The sequence below is a fragment of the Giraffa tippelskirchi genome, chromosome 9 (assembly GCF_054371585.1).
Source record: "Giraffa tippelskirchi isolate mGirTip1 chromosome 9, T2T-mGirTip1v1.2.pri, whole genome shotgun sequence".
Lineage (NCBI taxonomy): Eukaryota > Metazoa > Chordata > Mammalia > Artiodactyla > Giraffidae > Giraffa > Giraffa tippelskirchi.
This window is the reverse complement of record NC_137283.1, coordinates 56,690,442-56,712,224: the sequence shown is the minus strand read 5'-3', so window position 1 is coordinate 56,712,224 and position 21,783 is coordinate 56,690,442. Positions and strand designations below refer to the sequence as shown.

The 21,783-nt window shown below is 60.8% G+C and overlaps 1 protein-coding gene across 8 annotated transcripts in view; it reads right to left on the bottom strand.

Annotated features, from left to right (window-relative positions):
* The window catches only part of IQSEC1 (IQ motif and Sec7 domain ArfGEF 1), a 297,962-nt gene that overhangs the window by 136,996 nt on the left and 139,183 nt on the right, over positions 1 to 21,783 (bottom strand). For 2 of the 8 annotated variants that reach the window (XM_081526500.1, XM_081526501.1), the window contains exon 1: positions 5,357 to 5,734. The exons of the other annotated variants lie outside the window; for them this stretch is intronic. In XM_081526500.1, coding sequence (XP_081382626.1) covers positions 5,357 to 5,379 — 23 coding nt within the window. In that variant the 5' untranslated portion in view covers positions 5,380 to 5,734. Of the gene's footprint in view, positions 1 to 5,356; positions 5,735 to 21,783 lie in introns of those variants that run through there. 8 annotated transcript variants of the gene reach the window in all.

The following is a 21,783-nucleotide window of genomic DNA, read 5'->3' as shown; positions in this document are numbered from 1 at the left end:
TACACAGATGCTGGGAACCAGAGGCCAGGCCTCCCTGGAAGGCTCCCAGGCCACGGGTGCCAACCGAGGGGCTGCCCTGGGCAGAGGAGAGGACCAGGACCCAGGGCTCCCCTGGGGAGTCGAGGAAGGGGCACAACTGGCTCTCGGGGTCCGAGGGGTTGGGAGAAAGGGCACCCCCTGGCAGAGGGCCAGCACGGGTGCTCCCCACAGGGCAGGCAGGACTCAGCATATCCGTTGTGGGTCCAGGGGACGATGAGCCCCCGGAACACAAGCAGGAACTGGGCGTGTGTGAAAGAGCCAGAATGTCCGAAGCTCAGCGCCCACTTCTGCTAGCTCCGGCCCCTCGCCTCAGCCTCCCATGTGAGTCTGCCCAACCCGCACCATCCAGAGCTCACCCTGCCGCTGCGGATTCAGAGGACGTCACAGGCCCAGAGAGGGCAAGAGGTTGGCCCAGGGTCACACAGCGGGCCAGGGGCGGAGCTGGAGGGCCGTGTCCAACTCCGGCTCGGTGAGCTTCAGGCAGGGCCAGGGCCTCAGAGGCCACGGGGCAGGGGTGGATGGAACGGGAGAGAGAGCGGGAGCCAGTGAGCAGCTGGGCAGCGGGGCAAAGGGCGGACTCAGGCCTTGGAAAAAGCAGCAGGCCTCGCAGGAGCCAGGCGGGCGCTGAGCACCTGCCAACGCCTCTCAGGTCCCGGCAGGCGGAGACAAAACCAAGTGAGCCCGCAGGCCCCTGCCCCTGCCCCACGAGAAGGCCTCAGCACCCTGGGTGAGGGCTGGAGCCATGGCCACGCTCCAGCTCCAGGAGAGCATGCGTGGGGGCGAGTAGGACCCCATGCCCAGGGGTCAGGAGCCTGCCCGGGAACAAGGTGCGGGGGCCCTGTCACACGGCTCCGCCTGGCTGCCCCCCGGGCCTCCCAGAAGCTGTCTGTCCACCTTCTGGGCACCTGTCCCTGCCCTCGAGGCCGGGCACGTGGGGGCTGATGAAAAGCAGGGGGAGGGATGACAAAGCCTGCTGGACGGCCACCAGGCGGGCAGGAGATGGCACCAGAAAGTGCCTTGTTCAGGGCCGGCCACCAGGACGCACCCCAGCCTGACCCTGGCTGGGTGTGTCTCCCGGGCCCAGCTGGGGCTCCTCTTCAGGCCTCCGGGCCCCAGACCTGACTTGACTTGAGCGTGGAGTCAGATGAAAGGTGAGGAGGTGAAGGGTCTTTCCTACCCAGGCACAGAGCTGCCTGCAGACCACAGCCCGGAGCCTCCTCAGGGCCACCCTGGCCTCTGGCCAGACCCCGAGCAGACCTGCAGGAGCGGCTCCGACGGCCTGGGCTGGGGACCTGTCGCCCTCTGGGGCGTGGGCACCCTGCTGTGGGCGCTGGAAAGGACAGCTGAGAGCCCTCCCCACCCCCAGCTTCCCTCCATGGTCTGGTGCTGGAATTGCAGCCCCCACCGCGGGTCAGAACCCTTTGTGGGTCCCACAGCCCCTGGCCCCAAGGGGGGCCCCTTCTGGGAGCCTCCTGTCCTGGCCCCGCCCCCGCCTCCGGGCTCACCTCTCACCTCCTCTAGCTCACACTCGGGGGCGGGGCCTGGGCCAGACACCATCACTTCCAGCAAAGTCGTCGGAACATCACAGAGCGGGGCTCTGCGGCCGCCCGTCGGGTCCAACCCCCCGTGCCACCCCCTCCCGGGGGCAACTTATTCGGTGACTCAGCTGCACCGTCTGTACAGAGGGGACAGCGACAGCTCCACCCCCAGGGTCACCGTGAAGGTCAATGAGCTATTGCCTGCAGAATGCTTGCAACCTTAGGCCCGAGGCCTGCATACCGGAGTGCCCTCCCCTCCCTGATCACCCGGCACCCCCTTTGGCCTCCCCTGTGGGACGTGGGAACCCTCCCCATCTCTGGGCTGTCGTCCTGTCTGGCCGGCGGCCCTCTGCACTGACACTGTCTGTTCACAGCCTACAGGATTCCAGAAGCTACATCTTACTGGGCTCTGTACCTTCTTGCTTCCTAGGTGGCTCAGTGGTAAAGAACCCTCCGGCCGACACAGGAGACACAGGAGACCCGGATTCGATCCCTGGGTCGGGAAGATCCCTTGGAGGAGGGCATGGCAACCCACTCCATAGGCAGAGGACCCTGGAGGGCTACAGTCCAGGGGGTCACAAAGAGGTAGACATGTCTGAGCAACCGAGTATACAACACACCTGGCACAGGGTCCATCATTCATTAATCAACAAAGACTTACTGAGCAATCACTACACACCCAGTACTTTTCGAGGTGCAGGACGTGCAACAGCTAACACGGTCAGCCCCTCTGCCCTGGCGCAGCTGACACTCCAGCGGCCAGAATGGACCAAGCAGCCTGAGAGGGGGACACAGAGCAGGTCCGACAGAGACAGTGCTGGGCGGGGAAGGGGCTGGGGAATGTTTTTAGGGTGGCGTCTGCCATCTAGAGTTGGTGGCTCCAGGCAGAGTGAATGAATGAGTGGATGGATGAATTATGAATGAGCGCCCCCCTCCAGCGCCCCCGCTCCCCAGCAGCCCCGAGGGTCTCGCACACCCACTGCAAACTCCGGCAGCCCAACTTCCTGTGCTCACGGAGCAGGAAGTGCCGTGTAAGTGCAGTTACAGTCGGGAGGGGGCCGACCTTAATTAAGACACCGTTAATTAAGCTTGCAGTGTAGGCCTGGCCTGGGTTGCTAGCAAAGTTGATTAAGGAACCGATCTTGGAGGCTTCACAATTTCCCCATTTCATTAATAAATCTCCTGCTCACCGTGTCACCCACTGTCCCGTTTACTCAGGGCCGGCTCCATCCGTTGGAGCTCCCGAGTGTGGACCTGCCCCCTCTCAACAACAACAGGGTCCGGATGCCCAAGCTCTCTTTGGGGCCCAGAGGGTGGAGGGGAAGAGGCTGGAGGATGGGGAGGCGGGGAAGGGGCCCGGGGCAGGACTCCACCTGCAGCAAGTCTGTCCAGGTCGGCTGTGTCTGCAGCACACTGGGGGACGTACTGCCAAGCACGGGGCTGGAGGCCGCCACGAGGCCTCAGTCAAGTGGCCTACCCCTCTCTGACCTCAGTTTCCTCCTCTGTAAAATGGGATCATTAACCCCCCATCTCACAGCACGGGTGAGAACCACGGAGGCGAGCGGCATGAGAAGCCGCGAAGCCAAATAGTGCAGCTCTGATGGTGGCTGTGGTGGTCCTGGGCTGCGGCCTCCAGGCACCCTGAAAGTCAAGCATCTAGAGACGTTCCAACCCCCACGCTGAAAGCCCAGGGCTTGAGCTGCAGGTGCCAGGAGAGCCCCGGTTCTGGTCTGCAAATCTTTCTGCAAAACAGAAGCTGTCCAGACCAGAGAACTGACCAGAGAACTCCCCCCAACTTCGGCCACCCCCTCCCTACGGAAAGGCAGGGCGGTGAGAAAGGGCCCATAGGGGGCAGGGGCGGGGAGCCTGACCTGCCCTCCCCACAGTGCAGCCCCCCTGCCAGGCGAGTGGGGGACACAGGTATGGTTGGTGGGCCCTGCTAGGGGCCGTGTGTTCCAGTGCAGGCTGCTGGGCTCCCAGCAGACACAGCGAGTCTATACTGGTAATGGGGAGGGGTCCTGGAACTAGAATGGCAGCTGCGCGCTCACAAATCACAATCGGGCAGGACTGGGCAGCAATGCCTAAGGGAAGACGCTGCATCCACGAACACCACCCACAGCTGAGCGTCGAAATCACGTGGGGAGAACCGCAATGTTCCTGAGGCTGCAGCCCTTTCAGGACCCAGAAGCCAACCTCTCTGGGGTGGGACCCAGACACGGAGTTTTAAAAAATTCCCCAGTGATTCTAATGCAGAGCTGGGCTGAAATGCAATCCCTCACCCCACACACACACCTCAGGCCGGGGCACTCCAAGTTTCCCGGGGATTTGCTGAGCCTCAGTTGTCCCATCTCTAGAATGGGAGTCCAGAGGCTGCTGCACACACTCCACCTTGGAGACATCCCTCCCCCAGGGTTTCACGGCCCCTGAGACCAGAGAACTTCTCTGACCTTGGGCTCCCAGGCCCAGGCAAAGGAGGCAGGGGAAAGGGGGTGTCTCGGGGCAGGGGGGAGCCTATTCCCAGGGACAGCAGAGGTTCCGTGCTGGGGAAGGATTTACTATTTGTTTCCCAAAAAAAGCAGGGGCAGGGAGTGAGAACCCAGCGTGATCAGCTCACGTCAACAAACCAAGCCATGGGCTTCTCCACTTAGAAGGCAAACGAACATCACAGCGAACCAGAGCCGAACCAGAGCCCGGCTGCCTTCCTCGCCCCAGGGCCGCGCCTGGGCCCGCAGACAACACAGAGGCAGGAGCGACGCCTCCTCTCGTCCAGGCTCCCCAAGTGAGTGCGCCGTCCAGCCTGGGTGCAGAGCAGTGGGCACCGCTTCACCCGGGCTCCAGGGGCCCTTGTCAAGGTGTGGGGGGTCCGAGGCCTTGGAGTGACCCCAGGGGTCCCCCCACATGATGCTCCAGGACCCCCCGCCCCGGGACTGAGCCCAGCCTGAGGGCCCAGCTCTGCCCTCTGACCTCACAGGGTCTGAGGTCGCTTCACAGCCCCGAAGGGCCCACGGCAGGAGGAGACTCACGGCCCCCAGTCCCAGAGGAGGGGTCCTGCAAGGCCAGAGACCCAGCTGCTCAACCCAGAACGCCGCAGAGCCCCAGAGAGCTGCGAGGGAGGCTGGCATCCTCATCTGACGTCCCAGGAGGCGCGGGCTCGGCTTTCCATAAATACCCGGACCTGTGATGTCACCGCCCCGTGCAGACTTTGATGGCCTCTGCCGTGGGCCCAGGGCCCAGCAGACAGGTGTCCTGCCGCTGGCCCATGGCACACCTGGGTGGTACGAGGTGACACTGGTGCTCCCCGCTTGGGAGGGCAGGCTGGACCTTTGCCCGTCCCCGGAGGGCACGGCACCCTGTACCCACCCTGACCTTCCTGCCAACCTTGCATCAGCCGCGGCTGAAGGGCTGACCACGGCAGAACCAGGCACGAGAAGCTATTTCCAAATGGACACAGGAGGGCTGAACCAGACGCCAACACGGTAGCAGCAGGTCTGGGGACCCTATTCGTAGATTTAGGGGGTGATCAGCCCTCAGAGACAGGGAATTTCACAGCCCAACAGAGTCCTGCTAACAGCCTCCCCCCCATACCCCATCATCATCACTGACAAACATGTCAATTGCAGGGGACAAATGCTGGCATCTATGCCTGGTGGCCAGCTCCCTCTGCAAGCCACCTGCACGGCAAACCCCCCTCCCCCCAGAGGGCCCAGGCTCCAGCTCCCAGTTGGGCTGCGGCCCTTCCGGCCTCAAGTTCCAGGCATAAACCTGCCACATATACTCACAAATAGCGTCTTCTGCACGCCATCCTGTCTGGGGGGGTGGGCAGTTTCCCTTTCTCTCTCCCTCTCCAGCTGGGAAGGCTCTATGTGGTTAGAGGATGCTCAGGCGATGCTCAGGCGAGAAGTGGAAGGGAATAAAATTAAATCGCGGGCGAGTCACATTCCCGGGGGTGGCGCACTCCTCCACAGAGGCTGGGTCAGGAGCAGGGGGTGGCAGCCGCGGGCTCCGGAGGACCCAGGCACGCAGGGCTCACACGGTGCCCGGGAGCCTGCGAGGACATCGGCTCACCATGGTCGCCAGGCTGGGCGGGGGCGTCGGCCTCGCAGCTACCTGGGACCACCTCAGGCTTGGGCCCTGCCGCACATACGCGGTGGCGGCGCGGGGGGGTTGGGGAGGGCTGGGGGGGGAACAGCATCCGGAGGAGGGGCCGGCGCAGAGGCTCCCCCGCGCCCCAGGAGCAACGTAGTGCGGGCCGAGCTGGACCAATCGCCGAGGCGCTCGTCGCCATGGCAACCGCAGCATCAGGCGCGGCCGCCCCGCGGCGCCCTCGCTGCAAAGTCACCCAGCAGACGGAGAGCGCTGGAAACCTGGAAATCCGTTGCTAAAATGCACGCGCTGCTGCTTCCCGGGGTGTCGTCTCTCTGCCTTTGACCCGGAGACGTGCGTGTCACGGAGTGTACGGAGCTGGCGCCCTGGAGTCAGGCCGGCTGATTCCCAGACTGGCTCTGCCTCTCAAAGGCCCTGAGATCCCGGGCCAGCCGCTTCTCTTCTGGGAGCCTTGATCTATGCTGCTGTAAAATGGGATCATCAAGGCCATGTCGTGGGGTGCCAGGAAGGCTTACCACACAGAACAGCCACCCCAGTGCATGGCTGGTTATCAATCGTGCTGGCCATATCCTGGGGCAAATCTCTGCTCAACTGTGGGGTCCCCTCGTTCATTCACCCACTTACTCATTCCAAAAGCTTAGGGACTGGCAACTCAACACGAATAAGGCCAAGTACCTGCCCTCATTCATTCATGAAAATGCCGTGTTTACATTCTAAGGAAGAAACAGGAAGTCAGCATGGTCAGATATAATTTTGCACGGTAACGGTAATAAGGATCAGGATAAAAATAAAGCAAAAGGCGGGAGGGAGGGGGAGGTGAGAGAAAGGAAGTCCACGTACTCGGGGAGCGGGCGGTCAGAGAGGGCACACATGGGCTGAGACCCATATGATGGAGGATCTGGGGAGGAGCAACCAGGCAGAGGGAAGACCTAGTGCCAGGGTCCTGAGGCAGAGTGAGCTCTGCGTGTTCGAGAACCACTGAGGGGGCCAGTGTGCTGGAGCAGGCAAGTCAATATACAGTCCCTGAAATTCTCCAGGCCAGGATACTGGAGTGGGTAGCTGTTCCCTTCTCCAGGGGGTCTTCCCAACCCAGAGATCGAACCCAGGTCTCCCACACTGCAGGTAGATTCTTTACCAGCTGAGCCACAAGGCATATATATATATATACACACACACATAATATATATACTTTATATACATAAATTGTTTAACTATATATAATTTTTACGTGCATTACAATCCTTGTAACAACCTCAGTGAGATACAAGATTTTACAGAAGAGGAAACTAAAGCCAGAGGTTCAACACCCACCGAGGGCCACACAGCTGGCGGGCGGCACACTGGGGTGGTCTGACTGCAGTCTTGGCCCTTCAGCACTTGCTTCATTCCTCGCTGGGTCGATTCCACGAGAGAAAGGGTAGGAAGGCCCCGGCCCCTGGCTGACGATTCAGAGGGCCGTCCTCTTCCTCCCAGTCTCTCTGGGCTCCCAAACCCACTGGGTTCAGGGGTAGGCGGCATCCTTTACTTTTATTCCTTCCTTTACAACGGAGGAAACAGAACTCAGAGAGGGCAGGTGACTTGCCTGAAACCACACAGCGACAAGTGGCAGAGATGAGACCCAGTTCTGGCGGCAGGCCCTCACAAAGGGTCGGAGTGGAGACGGGGGCCGGATGGCGGAGGTGGAGGGCATCGGGACCGCTCGACGCTTCCTGAGCAGTACCTGGGAAGGACCCATCTTCCTCCAGCAGAGCCTTCCCTCCGGAGAAGAAGGCTGTCAGATGAGTGCGCTGGCCTTGCCTTAGAGACCGCCCACCTCTCCCCTCACTGGAGCTGCATGGGATTTTAATCATGACCCCAAAATAACAACAGCTACAACTCAGGGCTCCATGTTGGCTGTGCTCCAGTTCCGATGTTCAGTGACTGCTCCGAGGCCCCTCCCACCCAGAGGGGACTCACCTCGACGCAGCGGCGGAGCCATTCCCGACCCCACAGCCCTGTGACTCCCGGTCTGGACCCTGGCGTCTCTCCTCAGGACCTCCTCAAAGACGATGACTTTATCATGCCCATTTTCCAGAGGAGGAAACTGAGGCTCAGAGCGGCTGAGGGGGCTGGCCTGACGGTCCTGGGCCTCGGTCCTCGGAGCCTCCCTGGAGGCCATGATATTACCCGCACACCCATGGCTTTTGGGCACATCCTCCTCACAGACTTACATGTGTGTTTCTTATACGTTAGTCTGTTATTTCAAAAAAGGGCAAACGAAGGAGACCCTGGAGTTCAGCCACAAATTCCAAGACTGCGGGTGTTTACAAGCCACGGAGTGGGGGAGGTTGCTGGATGTTTGGTGGTGGGTGACCAGCACAGGAGTCTCCAAAAATTGTGCAGCTGAGATCCCAGCTCTGAATTCTCACTAGAGACTCGCAGGCTCATCTTGCTGGGAAATGACGGAGGTCACCGAGCAGGGGCCGTGACCAGAGGTGCAAGCGTGAGTGTAGGCTCTGCCCACGTCACACCTAGTCTGCCCCTTCACCATCAGAGGGGGCCTGTCGCTCACTTTGCGGACGTGAAGCCCGAGGTCATGAGCGGGCCCAAGGGCACACTGTCGGGAAGCGACGCTGCGGGATGTTGCACAGAGCGGTTGTGGTACTTCCCCGACCGAACTGGATGCCTGGGGTGGGGCGTGGGGGCCACGGGCCTTTCCAAAGGCAGGCTCACCCCCCAACCTCCTGCAGGCCTGAGACTGGGACACAGTATTGGCGCTGGGACCACCCCTCACCCTAGCAGTCACCCACTCTCCTGGGTCACTCCAGAAATTCCTGCATGCACCTCCTGCTCCCACCTGGCCACTGTGGACCCCTGGAAATGACCCACACCGGGAGAGAAAGCAGAGGCTCAAGGTGGCAGGGCGACGTTTCTCACCCAGGACTCCCCACCTCCACTGGAAAATTCCGCCCTGCAGGCAGACAGGCGCCTTCACACAGCATCCTGCCTGCTGCTGGGGCCAGTGCCCATCTGTGCCCCGGGAGAGGAGCACATGGCCTTTGGCAGAGAGGGCAGGAGCTCGGAGCCAACCGATCCTCAGGTCACAGGACTTTTCAGGCCGGGGGTGGGGGTCCCAGCGTCTTCCTTCCCCCGGGGGCGGCACGGAGCCCCCACCCTGCTCTAACCGTGGAAACGTGGAACTGTCTGCATTCTGACTCTCCAAGTCTCAGACTCACAAATCCTTCAAGGTCTGGAATTGTTTTTCCCCCTTCTCACTCAAGCTTTACATTTTAAAGGAGCAAAACCTTAACTGCACACATAAACGTGAAAGGCTCTTCTCTTTAAACAAAGTTCCCTTGACCACTCCCCTAGTTCTCACTGCCCTCAGCCATTTCCGTCGGCCTCCCCCACTCTGATCTGTTAGGACGGGACCTTTCAGAATGTTTTCTGTGTCTTTAGCTACATACACGTGCCCACAGAAAGAAACAAGTATTATGAAGACCCTAAAAAGCAGTATCATGTTCAGTTACGAAATCAAAAATGTGAATACATCAAAAGGTGTAAAGATGCAGACGGTGAGTCTGACGTCAGTTTTCCTGCAGAGCCAGATACCCAGTGAGTGGCAGGAAAGCTTGTGCCCGCTTCTAGGCTTTGCACAAATGGAACCAGCCCAGGGGTCATTTCCCAGCACTCTCTATGTCCCCTGGGTCACTCTCTATGTCCCCTGGGTGCGTGACGCTCAGGACGCGAATCCCGGAGTCTCTGATCCACGAGCTGGCTGGTGCAGAGTCCCTGAACCACAGGCATGGTTCTCTGCGCTGGGAGGGCCCCGCCAGCTGTGGACAGCCCCCTGTGTCCCTGTACCGCCGGCTCCCCACGCACAGGGAGCCGAGGCGGGGAGGAAGCGGCCACAGCGATGATCTCAGGAAACTGGGTGGGCAGAACCCCTCTGCAGGGCACCAAACGCCCGCAGTGCCCTGTCCCCCGACCTGGGGCACAGGGTCCCTGACAGGCGGCACTTGGGCTGAGCTGGAGGCAGGAGACGTGGGGACCTGCCTGGGGCAGGCGGTGTCTGCTTCTGCCCAGGCCTCGGCATCCTGCTCACCCACAGGGCGAGAGCGGGTGGGACAGGGGTCCTGGGAGCCCCCATCAGGAGCCTGTGGGGGTGCAGGATGCAGCGGCCGGGAAGGCACAGGCGCGCCTCCCTGGCCGTCCCAAGGTCGGCGCGCGTGGTGGGGCAAGACGACCAGACACAGAGCCAGAGGCAACGGCCCAAGTGTGTCGGGGCGCTGAGCCCCTCCCTCTTCCAACAGGTGCTGCACCTCTGCCCGCACCTTCTCAGCAGACAGAGCAGCCAGTGGTCAAGCCCAGGAGCCAGCTCCGCTGCCGGCTGCGGGCCTCGGGGTGGGGGGCCCACGCGTGGCCTCGGCCCAAAGCCTCAGCGAGCGCAGCAGGTGCCGCTGTTGTTCCAGAGCCGGGCTGGGCTCCTGGAAAGGTTGCGGAACTGAAAGTGGCCGGGCCTGGGGTCAGGAGAGCCGGGCTGAGGCCTCCACTCCCCCCGGTGCCCCTAGCCAGGCCGCGAGGCGGGAGTGAGGGCAGGCAGGGCCCCCCAAGCCCCCGGCGGCTCACAGAGGCCGCACAACAGCTCCCGATCCTCCCCTTGCTTCCATTGTTCAATTAATTTTATATCTAAAGTAATTTTCATTGAAAAGCAAAACTTCTGGCTATTACTGTAAATTTCGTGCACCTGGCAGGCTGGTTAGATCACGAGAAACGCGGCTTCCCTGGTAACTCACTGGTAAAGGATCTGCCTGCCAGCACACAGGACACGGGTTCGATCCCTGGTCCGGGAAGATCCCACATGCTGAGGAACGAACAGGCCCGCAGGCCACAACAAGAGAAGCCGCTGCAGGGAGGAGCCGGCACACCCCAACTAGCCAGTGGCCACGCTCAGCACTAGAGAAAAGCCCATGTGGCAACAAGGACCCAGCACAGCCAGCAAAGAAACAAAACTATTAAAAGGAAGCACGGCTGCGAAAGGGAAGCTGCCCTCCTGAGACCCTCTCTAGGCCCCAGGTGTCCGGACGGCCCAGACTGGGAAGCCTCGAGCTGAGGCTGGGGTGCGGGCCGGTGGGCCCCGCTCACAGGCTGGGTCAGCACGGACCGCCTGCGACAGGTTCACGGTCATGGCCGGGCGGGGGCCTGCCAGCTTCCTTTCCCGAAGGCCCACTGGCGTGTCTCAGCTGGAGCACTGTGTGTGTGTGTGTGTGTGTGTGTGTGTGTGTGTGTGTGTGTGTGTGTCTGTCTGTCTGTCTGTCTTTGGGGGTTTGTGCTGCTCCCTGGGGGAGGGCCGAGGCCTCTGAGGTCTGTGTGAAGGGGCAGTGCCCCGAGGGGCTGGTCTCCTCCCGGATCCTTGTGGGGCCAGGCTCTGGGGCATTTGGGGACCAGGAGGGTGGCATCGCTGCCCAGCCCTCAGCCCCCGGGCCAAGAGCGTTCCTGACCACAGAGCAGCACTAATTCCCTACCCACTTGCTCCTTCATCCATAAAATGCTGACTAACACTGCCTCGGGGCCAGGCCTCGTCCGGGCAGGGAGGGCGGAAGGTGAGACACAGGCTCCGAGTCTCCTGCCTGGAGGGAGGGAGTGGGCTCCCGGGGCCTCAGTTCCCCTCCTGCAGCAGTCCTGGTGCCCCCTTAGTGCCTGAGGCTCTGGGGGGGCTGACTCCTCTCCTAGCTCAGGTTCGGGCTTGGGACTCGAGCTGGGAGGAGGCCCGACTCGACTGGGGTGGAGACTCTCCCAGCCTTAACTTGAGCTTAGACCTGAGAGACGGGAGCTGCCGCTCCATGTGGGCCCGTGAGAAGGGGCTGGACGGGGAGCGGGAGAGACGGGGCCCTGGGGTCAGTGCTGGAGTGTCTGGAGGCAGCCACGCCCGAAGCTGCAAGGTCAGGTCCACCAATAACCCCGTCTCACCAGGGCCAGTCCTAACTCCTGTGCCTTTTAACAGCTAGGATTCTGAAGAAGTATTATAATATTGAGGGACTGTTTGCATAGACATCCCACAGGATATCTGAGTGAGACAAGGAGGGGCGAGTTCTTGGGGGAAAGGGAAATGGGAAGGAAAAACGGAAGTTCCCCAGAGGGCAGCAGGTGGAAGCTGAGCCTGGAAGGATGGGTGGGAACTCGTTGGCCGATGGTGCGTGGAAAGGCGTTCCCAGCAGGTGGAACAGCATGTGCAGAGGCCTGGAGCTGAGAAGCGCGGAGCAGGGGGCCTCAGCCTACGAGGGGCTCGGGCTTCATCTGGGGGGAATGGGGCACCGAGGAGGGGCGTGTGATGAGACGTTCACGGGGGATGGGGGCAGGGGGCAGATTCGAGGTGCTGGAGGGGGGAGGGCAGGGAGGCCTGCACACAGCCTTGGGAGGGGTGGAGGGAAGGGGTGTGTGCAGACCCTCATGGGGGTGGGGTCTGAGGACAAGGCCTGCGGACAAGGGCGGCACTTGGGGTCCTGGCTTTGATGCTGGTGGCTAGTGCCACCGCTTACCCACTTGGGGACACAGGAAGAGGTGTGGATGGGAGAGAGGTGACCGTCCCCTTGGCGGTCGGGGCCTGGGGGCCACTTACGGACAGTGTCCAGGAGGCTCTAAGGATCCGGCTGGAGGCTCAGCTCTGGGGGAGAGGGGAGGGTGTGAGAGGGGTGAGGAGGGGAGGTCAGCAGAGCCCAGGGGACACGGACACGTAAGAGAGAAGGAAAAGCCAGTGACGGAGGCAGGGAGACCCGGGGAGCTCCGGCCCCAGCCGCAGGCCCCCACTGCCCACCACCCACCCTGCATCCTTCCCAGGGGTCCAACATCCTCCCTGTCCCATCACAAAGGCCCCGTTCCCACGCCCCCAGGATCTAAGGTAACACAGGAACAACACGTCTTAACAAAAAAGAATTCAAAAGAGGCTCTAAGCCTCATGCTCATCACGGCACCATTTACAACCACCACCCTGAAACGGCAAATTACAGTCAGCATCTCAGGATCCCCGCCCATCACGGGGTCATCACGCAGGCTTCGGAGGGAATGTCGACAGGCACGGACATGAGTGACTGTTGCTTAAGAAAAAAGACACGTAGGTTCTCAAAGCGTGTCTTCGATCCCCACCTAAGAATGAGACCGAGACACAGCCAGAAAAACAGCACATCGACAGCTGGCCCTGAGTACGGGTCACTGATCAACTTTAATTCCTTTCTCATTTTAATTTACTTTTCAGATGTTCTACCACATGAATTAACTATAACAAGGAGAAAATACATTATTACAGAAAACTCCCCAGGCGCCTAAAAGCGGCCGAAATGCCACTGAGGGAGCTGTCGCATCTGGCGGAGGAGACGGGCCCTGCAGGTCCGGGGTGGGAGGCGGGCTTGGGCCCCGGCTCCCTGCCGCCTGTCTGGGGGCCCAGCCCGGTTCCCCGCGCTTCCCGTCTAGGGATGGGTCTCCCTGGCCCCCGGCGGAGGCTGCTCAGACACCTTGTGAGTGGGCGCCAGGGCGCCTGTGACCCGAGCTCCCCAAAGGTGAGAGCGTTCCTGGGGCTGGACGGGCACGGCCGCAGCCCCAGGGGCCTTAGTGGCCGGGGGTGAGGACAGCCCGCCCTCGCAGCGCCTTTAGTAGCCTCCAAAGTCGTGCCGTGCTCGTTACTGAAGTGGGTCCCCTCAGCTGCCGTCTGACTCGGGGGTCGTCACCCCATTTTGTGGGTGGGGGAGGGGGTGGTCCGCCTCTTGACACCTCCGTCGTGAGACCTGGTCTCAGGACCAGGGCCCCATGGACTGTGGCGGGCAGCGTGGCCGCACGGCGCCCAGCCCCGCGGTCTCCTCTCCCCAACCTCCAGGGGGCGCTCATCCTCACCCAGGGAGGGGCCTCGGGAGGAGGCTGGTTTCCAGGCCAGCGGGGGCCGGTCTGGCCGGCAGCCAGGGCTGGAGGACTGGGTTCTCTGGTCACTCAGCCCAGAGAGACAGGACCGGCTGGTGGGATGAGGGCTGCTCCTGGGCCGGCTGGGGCGGGCCTGGCAGGGCGCCCAGCAGACACAGACTCTGCCCACCCCAACACTCACCTGCTGTGTGACCCACAGCGAGTGACAAGCTGTCTCTGAGCCTCTGTTTGTAGCCTGGAAAACCGGAAAAGCAGGGTCCTCCCTGAGAATGGCCACGGGGAGGGCTGTGGGACGGACAGCTCATGGCCAGGGGGGAGGGGCCCGTCTGTCTCCGTGCCAGTTTGGCCCACTGGCCCTGGGAGGGGTCTGGAGGAAGCTGGGGGCCACCACGAGAAGGGAACCAGAGCACATCTTCTTCCTGGGAGCGCCAGAGTCCTTCTCTGTCTTGACTGGGGCTACTGCCCATTCCCCACGCTGTGCCGCAGCGGCTTGTACAAACACAGATCAGATGCTTCCCAGGATGCTCAGAATAACCCCCCCCACCCTGCCCCATGCGCCTGAGCGCCCTTCCCCCACTCTGCCCCCTGCCTGGCTCCTGCCTCAGGGCCTTTGCACGTCTGCTCCAGCCATCTGAGTGCCCCTCCCCCAGGCCCCCATCTCACACTATCATCTCACACCATCCCAGAACCCTCAGAGCTCCCCACCTGCCTGGGCCGCCTTTCCTACACATCCTCACGGACACGGCCCCCCAGGTGCCGTTTCATTTCATCCAGAGCATTTGAAAGGATCCTGCTTAATTGTTTTTTTTTTTCAACATCTGTCTTCCCTCAAGAGAATGTCAGGTCCGCAGGGGCAGGGTCATCCCCTGTGTGATCATCACAGCACCTTTCACTGCAGTGAGGGGGCCTGCACACTATGCTTGCTAGGCTCAGTCACTCAGTCGTGTCCGACTCTTCGCAAGTCTATGGACTGTAGCTCACCAGGCTCCTCTGCCCACAGGAGTCTCCAGGAAAGAATACTGGAGCGGGTTGCCATGCCCTCCTCCAGGGGATCTTCCCAACCAGGAATCGAATCCAGGTCTCCAGCATTGCAGGTGAATTCTTTACCAGCTGAGCCACCAGGGAAGCCCAAGAATACTGGAGCAGGTTGCCATGCCCTCCTCCAGGGGATCTTCCCCACCCAGGAATCAAACCAGGGTCTCCCGCACTGCAGGTGAATCCTTTACTAGCTGAGCTACCAGGGAAGCCCAAAGAAATGTCCACCAAAGGGACACCAAAGGGATTAACAAATGCCCTCCGTCACACTCCCTGGCTCGCCCCCCGCAGGATCGGCGGTAATGCAGGTACCACCCTGTAGCTGCTTGTTTCCACGCCTCACCCTTCAAGGGTTTGCTACCCCCCAGCCCCCAGACGAAAATTCTTCCAACGGTGACTCTGCCGGTAATTATGTGCCTCCACGCTAATAACAGGTCTTGTGATTATAGTTTATTTGCTGTGATTTTAGTTAATAGACCAGATGGAATATTTGCATCTGGAAAGCTCCCCAGCTGTTTTGGGGACCTCCCAAATTTACTGCTCAAAGAAGAAAAGGCTCTTGGTGCAGGAAGCACCCCAGAGGGTGGGCAGGAGGCCTGCAGGCAAGCCCTTCATGTCTCTGGGACTCAGTCTCCCTATCTGTAAAATGTGATGATAACACCGGCCTCGCAGGGAAGGAGACAAACAGCCCAGACCTCCATCGCCACGATGACCTTCAACATGCTAGGGCCTTTGTGCAGTCGCCAAGTAACTGCTTTCTTTACTGGATTTTATTTTTACTTGAATGCATTTTATTATTATTTTAAAATATCATCATTATTATTTATAGTTTCACTTCTTTATTTTTGACTGTACTGGGTCTCTGTTGCCGTGTGAGGGCTTCTTGTTGCAGCGGCTTCTCTTGCTGTGGAACACGGGCTTAGTCTTCCTGGACCAGGGATCAAACCCGTGTCACCTGCACCGGCGGGTGGATTCTTCCCCCCTGGACCATCAGGGAAGCCCCTTGAAGGCGTTTTAAAGGGAGACTCTTTCAAGACCCTAAATGGAACCCAGGGCCGTCTGCCTGCCACATGCCTGGTGGAACCCGGCCCTGAAGCTTCACACGGATGGGTTTGGGCGGTCATCGTCCACCGCTCCCACGGGGTTGCCAGCTCCCTTGTTGACCCCGCTGCTGGAACCAGCGCCCGGCGCAGAGTAGGCGCTTCCTCGGGAGTGGTGAAGGAAGGTCTGCCGGCAGGGGACCCAAGGGTCCAAAGGAGCGGGCCATCCACGTGCCAGTTCATTGCTCCCTGCTGCTGAGCGAGCACCCTCTGGGCGCCTGCTGGCCGCGGGGCCACAGCCGCGAGCTGGCTGAAGGCATCGCCTTGCCCCCTCCTCTGTCTGCCTCATGCCCCGGGGGTCCCATCCAACCCCAAGCTCTCTGAACCCCCATCTGTGGACGATGCCCACAGCTATGCTTCCAACCCGCACTCTGCGCTGACTCCGGGCCGGAGGGCCCGCGGCCTCCCAGTCGCTTTTGCTGACAGGCATTCAGGAGAAGGCCAGCCCGCCCGCACCGATGCCTGCTCCTCCGCGGCCTTCCTCTGCGGGCAATCGGCCGCCTCGCTCCCCCGCGGGCCTCTCCTGCCCTCACGTCCCTGGCCGGCCCTGATTCTCTTCGCCTCCGCACCCCGCCTGGGCCCCGGAGGCCAGCGGCAGTCCCTGCGCCCTGGGTCCCCACCTGCATGTCCCGACGGCAGCCGGACGCTCCTCTGGCTGAAAGCGAGAGCACACTGCTGCTCCGCTCAGCACCCTCTGGGGCCCCCACCTCACTCAGAGCCAGAGCCAAAGTCTATGCAAGGAGGCGCCCAGCCTGCGTGGTCCCCTGACTGTCCCTTGTCCCCTCCCCCCTCACTGCCCAGGCACAGTGGCCTCTTTCCCCGGGCAGGCCCTCTCCTGCCCCAGGGCCTTTGCCCAGGGGGCCATTCATAATATGTGAATATATATGCAGAAACACCTCTGCCGCACTGAGCAGTAACGCCTTCCCTGCAGGTCCTGGGGGGTCTGCGGGGGGCAGGACAGCAGAGCTGCAGAAGGGGTCAGTCCAAGGCTCGGCACAGTCTGCAACTCCTGTGGGAAACATGTTTTTTAAGTATTTTAGCGAGGGAGCCACGCAGGGGGACCTGACTCCCTGCATCTGACGTGGGCTCGGGACTGATCTCCGATTTGGATCCCTGGGCAGGGCGGCCCATACCCTCCAGTGCTCAGCCAGGGGCACGCCTGTGCAGAAGGACTGAGCCTGGGCATCTGTGGTCCCCAGGCCACCCTGGCTGCGGGGACAGCACACGGGGACCACACCGAGCTTCCCCTCTCGCAGCCAGACTCCCGTCCTGCTGTCTCTCCGAAGGGGCTTTCATCTAACTCACAGCTGAGGGGTGTGGCAGGGCGGCCATCCTGCCACAGGAGGGGAGCTGGGGACCTCGCCGGGGCTGAGTGAGGGGTCGGCAAGGGCCCTGGGCCAGCAGGGGGACCACGTGTACTTGGCACCAGTCAGGACCCAAATGGGTTTCCTTAAACGAGCTTCAGATATTTGCATCCAGGTGACACTGAGGACTTCCTTGGACGGCTTCCTGTAATTATTTTTCACATTTGCTTAAAAAACGTAATTTTATAATACATTCGCAGGATTCAAAAGCCAAAAACGTACATACGGTTTACAGTGAAATCTGGGCCCCACCCCTGGCCACTCCCATTGAGCTCTCTGGCAATCTTCTTGCGGAGTCACTGGCTTTTATTTTCTAAAACAAGCAAATATGGATCAAAGAATCTGAATAGACATTTCTCCAAAGAAAATACACGAATGGCCAATAAGCGTGTGAAAAGATGCTCGGTATCGCTTGTCCTTAGGGAAATGCAAACCCGAACCATGAGGGGAAACGGCATCCCGCCCCCCAGGGTCGAAAATGGACAAGAACACGTGCTGGTGAGCGTGTGGGGAGACGGGGGCCCTCACATACTGCTGGTGGGGACGGAAAATGCTGCGGACTGTGCGGAAGACAGCCGGCCTGTTCCTCACGTGTTACACCCGGAGTGACCGTGTGACCTAGATCCACGCCCATGAGCAGTGGAAACAGGTCCACACAAAACCCTGTACTCGAATGCTCACAGCAGCGTTAGTCATAACAGCCATAAAAGGGGAAACGGCCCTTACGTCCATCCGCTGAGGAGGGGTCAATAAAATGAATTATATATACACAACTAGTGGTAAAGAACCCGCCTACCAATGCAGGAGACGTGAGATGCAGGTTCGATCCCTGGGCCGGGAAGGTCCCCTGGAGGAGGGCATGGCAACCCATTCCAGTATTCTAGCCTGCAGAATCCCACAGCCAGAGGAGCCTGGAGGGCTACAGTCCATAGGACCGCAAAGAGTCAGACACGACTGAAGTGACTTAGCAAGCACGCATATGCACACAACAGGATTGAAGTGTACAGAAGAGGCGGAACCAGAGGTAGAAAGTGGAGGAGAGGCTGCTGGGGGCTGGGTGGCGTGGGGATGAGGGTGACGCTAGCAGACACAGGGTGTCTTTCAGGATGACAAAAAGGTCCTAAGACTGATGGTGGTGATGGCCACACAATTCTGAATACACTAAAACGCAGGACACTGTGCACTTCAAGCGGGTGAACTCTATACTGTATGAATTAACTCACCCCTTCTTAAAAAAAAAATAAGCAAGGATGCATAAATAACGCCTTCCCCCAGGTTTTCATCACTCCGGTCTCTGCTCAGAGGAGCCTCCCCTGCCCGGCTCGGCCCCCTGCGCCTCCGTCCTCAGAGCACTTATCCGTCTCTGAAAGCATCGGGTTTCTTGGCGGCCTGCCTGTTCTCCTCACTGAGGTGTCAGCCTCCATGAGCACAAGGCACTCTTTTAGTCCCTGACATGTCCTCGAGGCTCAGGACGCTGCCGGGCACACGGCAAGTTCTCAGACAGTATCTGACAATTGGCCTGTGTGATGGATGCAGTTGGGGGTTCCTCCCCTCCACCACCAAGCCTGCTTACTTTCTTCGTCTCCCCTCCCCTTTTGGGCTCTCTAGAAACACCCTCCTGTGCAGAAGCAGGGGCCGGGGCTGTGGAAGGTCCTGGAAGGGCATCATGAGCTGAGCCCATGACGTTCCAGGGCGCCCTGTGCTGCAGCCCCGCCTCTGCTGGACTCGGTCTCAGCCGCTTACCCCTCTGTTCATGCCCAGCTGGTCCCCAAGACTAGCCCCCGGCCAACCTCCCTTTGGATTCAGGGGAACCCCGAGGGGCACAGTCAGGAAGTCTGCAGGGATCTTGCTGAGAAGCCACATCCTGTGCAGGAGCTGAGGGCGTCTGGACTTCCCTCCGGGCTCTCTTCTTGGTCCAAGCTCCGGTATGGAAGATGGTCAGGCATAAGACTTATGGGTGAGGCCAGGGTGGGCAGGGCCTGGAGCAACTGAAAAAGCCCAGCCCGGATCGGGGCAGCTGGGGAGGCGGGCCTGAGACCCAGGGGGCAGGGCTGAGGCTGGGAGGAAATCAAGTGCAAACTGATCTGTGCTGTGCAGAGCTGAAACCGACTGCCTCAAAAGGGGATGAGCTTCTTTGCCCTAGGGGTAAGCGACCAAGGACCTATCAGGGCAGAAGGAAGCTTGGGGAGCGCCTGCCATCCCTGAGGACCCAGGATCCCAGGGACGTTCCCATGAAGTTAACAGGGAAGATCTGGGGTTGGTTCTGCCCAACACCATGGGTGTAATACTCAGACATCCCAGCAGAGGGCAGCACTGGGCTGCCATGCAGTCGGAAGGGCGGCCTGAGCAAAACCTGGTACCCACGGAGACCCGGAGGCACAGCCCACCAGGGGCCCCCTCCCCCACCGGCGTCCAGGCCCCTGGCTGGGCCTGTGGGGCTCGGCTCTGCACCCCGGAACAGCCCTCGTTCCCAGCTGCCGCGCCCTCTCCTGCCTCTGAGGGCCCCAGATCCCTGTGCTCCTAAAGGCCCGCGGAGCCCCGGCCACCCGCAGGCCTCAGGACCTGGTTGGTGCAGCCCTCCCTGGCCAATCAATGGACCTGCTGACCTCCACCCGGGAGCACGCCGCTCCTGGGGGGGCCTGTTCCCATCCCAGGTCTCGCACGGCCCTCTGATTCAGTGCCTTACCAGCATCACTTAATACACATTTTCACCCAAGGTGTGCTGGGGACCCGTCTGCCACATTCCTGTGCTCGGGGAGCCCCTACCTCAAGTCTGACCCCAGAGCCCCAGGTTCAGGGGCGCACCCGCTGGGCACTGTCCTCTAGGAGGCCGCCAGCTCCCAGAGGAAGAGCAGTGTCTCAGGGAGGGGCTCAACTTCGGACCTGGGGAAGCACCCCACCCACCCTCAGGCCCCTTGTCTGATAAATGGGTGCGGGAGGGGGGAGGTTTGCCCTGAGGAGGCGAAGACAGGGGAGGGGCCTGGACCCCTGATCTGGGCTCAGGGTGAGGTCCTGCGCAGCCCTGCCCTCTCCTCGGACCCACAGAAACTGGGGGCAGAGAGAGGCCAGGGTCTGAGCAGAGGGGCCCAGGAGGAGCCCGAGCTGACTCCAGCGAGCATGAGCTCCTGGCCAGTCCTGCACCCGCCAGGCTGTGTGACCTGAAATAAAGCACACGACCTCTCTGGGCCTCTGCTGGGAATTCCGGGAGGATGGGAGAGCGGACTGAAGCCTCAGGATGCATTTCGCTGGCTCGTGAACACAGATGCCAGGGACACCACATCACACGCTAGGAGGCACGCGCCTGGTGCACGCCGGGGTTGCGTTGCTGGTCCGCGTTGGTGGCCACCGTGATCATTAGTGGGAGCTGGGGGTGGGGCTGGAACCGTCCCCCCACCCCTGCCCAGGGTGCTCACAGCCCTCCCTGCGACAGTGACGCGGTCCCACCCATTAGAGACGCCCCCCCCTCGCCGGGACAGGCAGGAGCACAGGTTTGGGGGGAGGACGGCTGAGAGATATTTCAGAGCCGTGTTTCCTGCTCACAGCCAGCCAAGCCCACTTCCTGTCAGTGATAATCACCGACACCCACCCGTGCCCCCCACCCCGGCCATCTGGGGCTTTTTCCGCCACTCCCAGGCGCTGGGCAGGCCCCGTGGGCACGCTGAGGACGCAATCACCAGCCTTTGAGGAACTGGTGCTTGGAAAGGAGGTGCAGACGGCTTCTCTCCAAGGATGCTGAGCGAGCCTTTTGGGGCTGGCAATTTGCAGAGCACTCCAGATGCCGCAGGACAATGGGGTCTGATTGGCAGGGGGTGGGAGGGGCCTGCAGCTGCCACTTCAGAGCCGAGGAAGGCGGGGGCCCTGCAGGAAAATCTGACAGGTCCTGCATTCTATGGCCCTAAATAAAAGCGCTGAGCCAGCTGCCCCAGGGACAGGCCAGGCGGGAGGCTGGGGTGAGACAGGAAGGAGGCAGCAAGATTCTCACGAGAACTCCGTCACCCATTAGTCCAACCATCCATCCATTCATTCATTTGAGCATCAACTCCCTGGAAGGCACAGAGAAGGAGGGGCAAGAGCTCTCAGAGCTGTCCAGAATCCATGGTTTAGATCCTGACTCCTCCACCAGAAGAGTCCCTCTGCCTCACTACCTACATCTGAGACCCAGGCTTGGTAGGAGGCAGAGAAAGAATCCTCAATGCCCAGCACTGTCCTGACCCTGAGTTGGTGCTTGCAGAATTCAGGCTCAGCTTTCCTGCCCCTCTTTCTCATCTGAGTCTCTCTGACTCCCTCTGGGTACATGCCACGTACCAAGAACGGACCGGGACAGTATGAAACAGACACGAACAGAACCCCCAGCTGGGCCCCAGCTCTCAGGGAGTTCACAGCAGGCAGAGGCCAGTGAGGGGAGGCCTCTAGGTGATCTCAGGCCTGGGGTGAGAGCTAGTCACTCATTTAGTCACTCATCGCCTGTCCAGCGAACAAAATGTCACCTCAGGCTAGGCCAGAGGGCACAGACCCTCCCCACCAGGACTCACACTCTAGCAGGAATTCAAGAAGGTAAGAAGCTAACTCAGCAATCAGGACAGCACCAAAAGGAGGGGCCATGGGAGGTAGGTTTTGAAGTATGTATAGGAGTTCCCTGGGGAGAGGAGATACCTGAAGAAAGTGCCCTCCCACAGAGGGAAAAGCACGAGCAAATGCACAGCTGCCTCCTGGTGC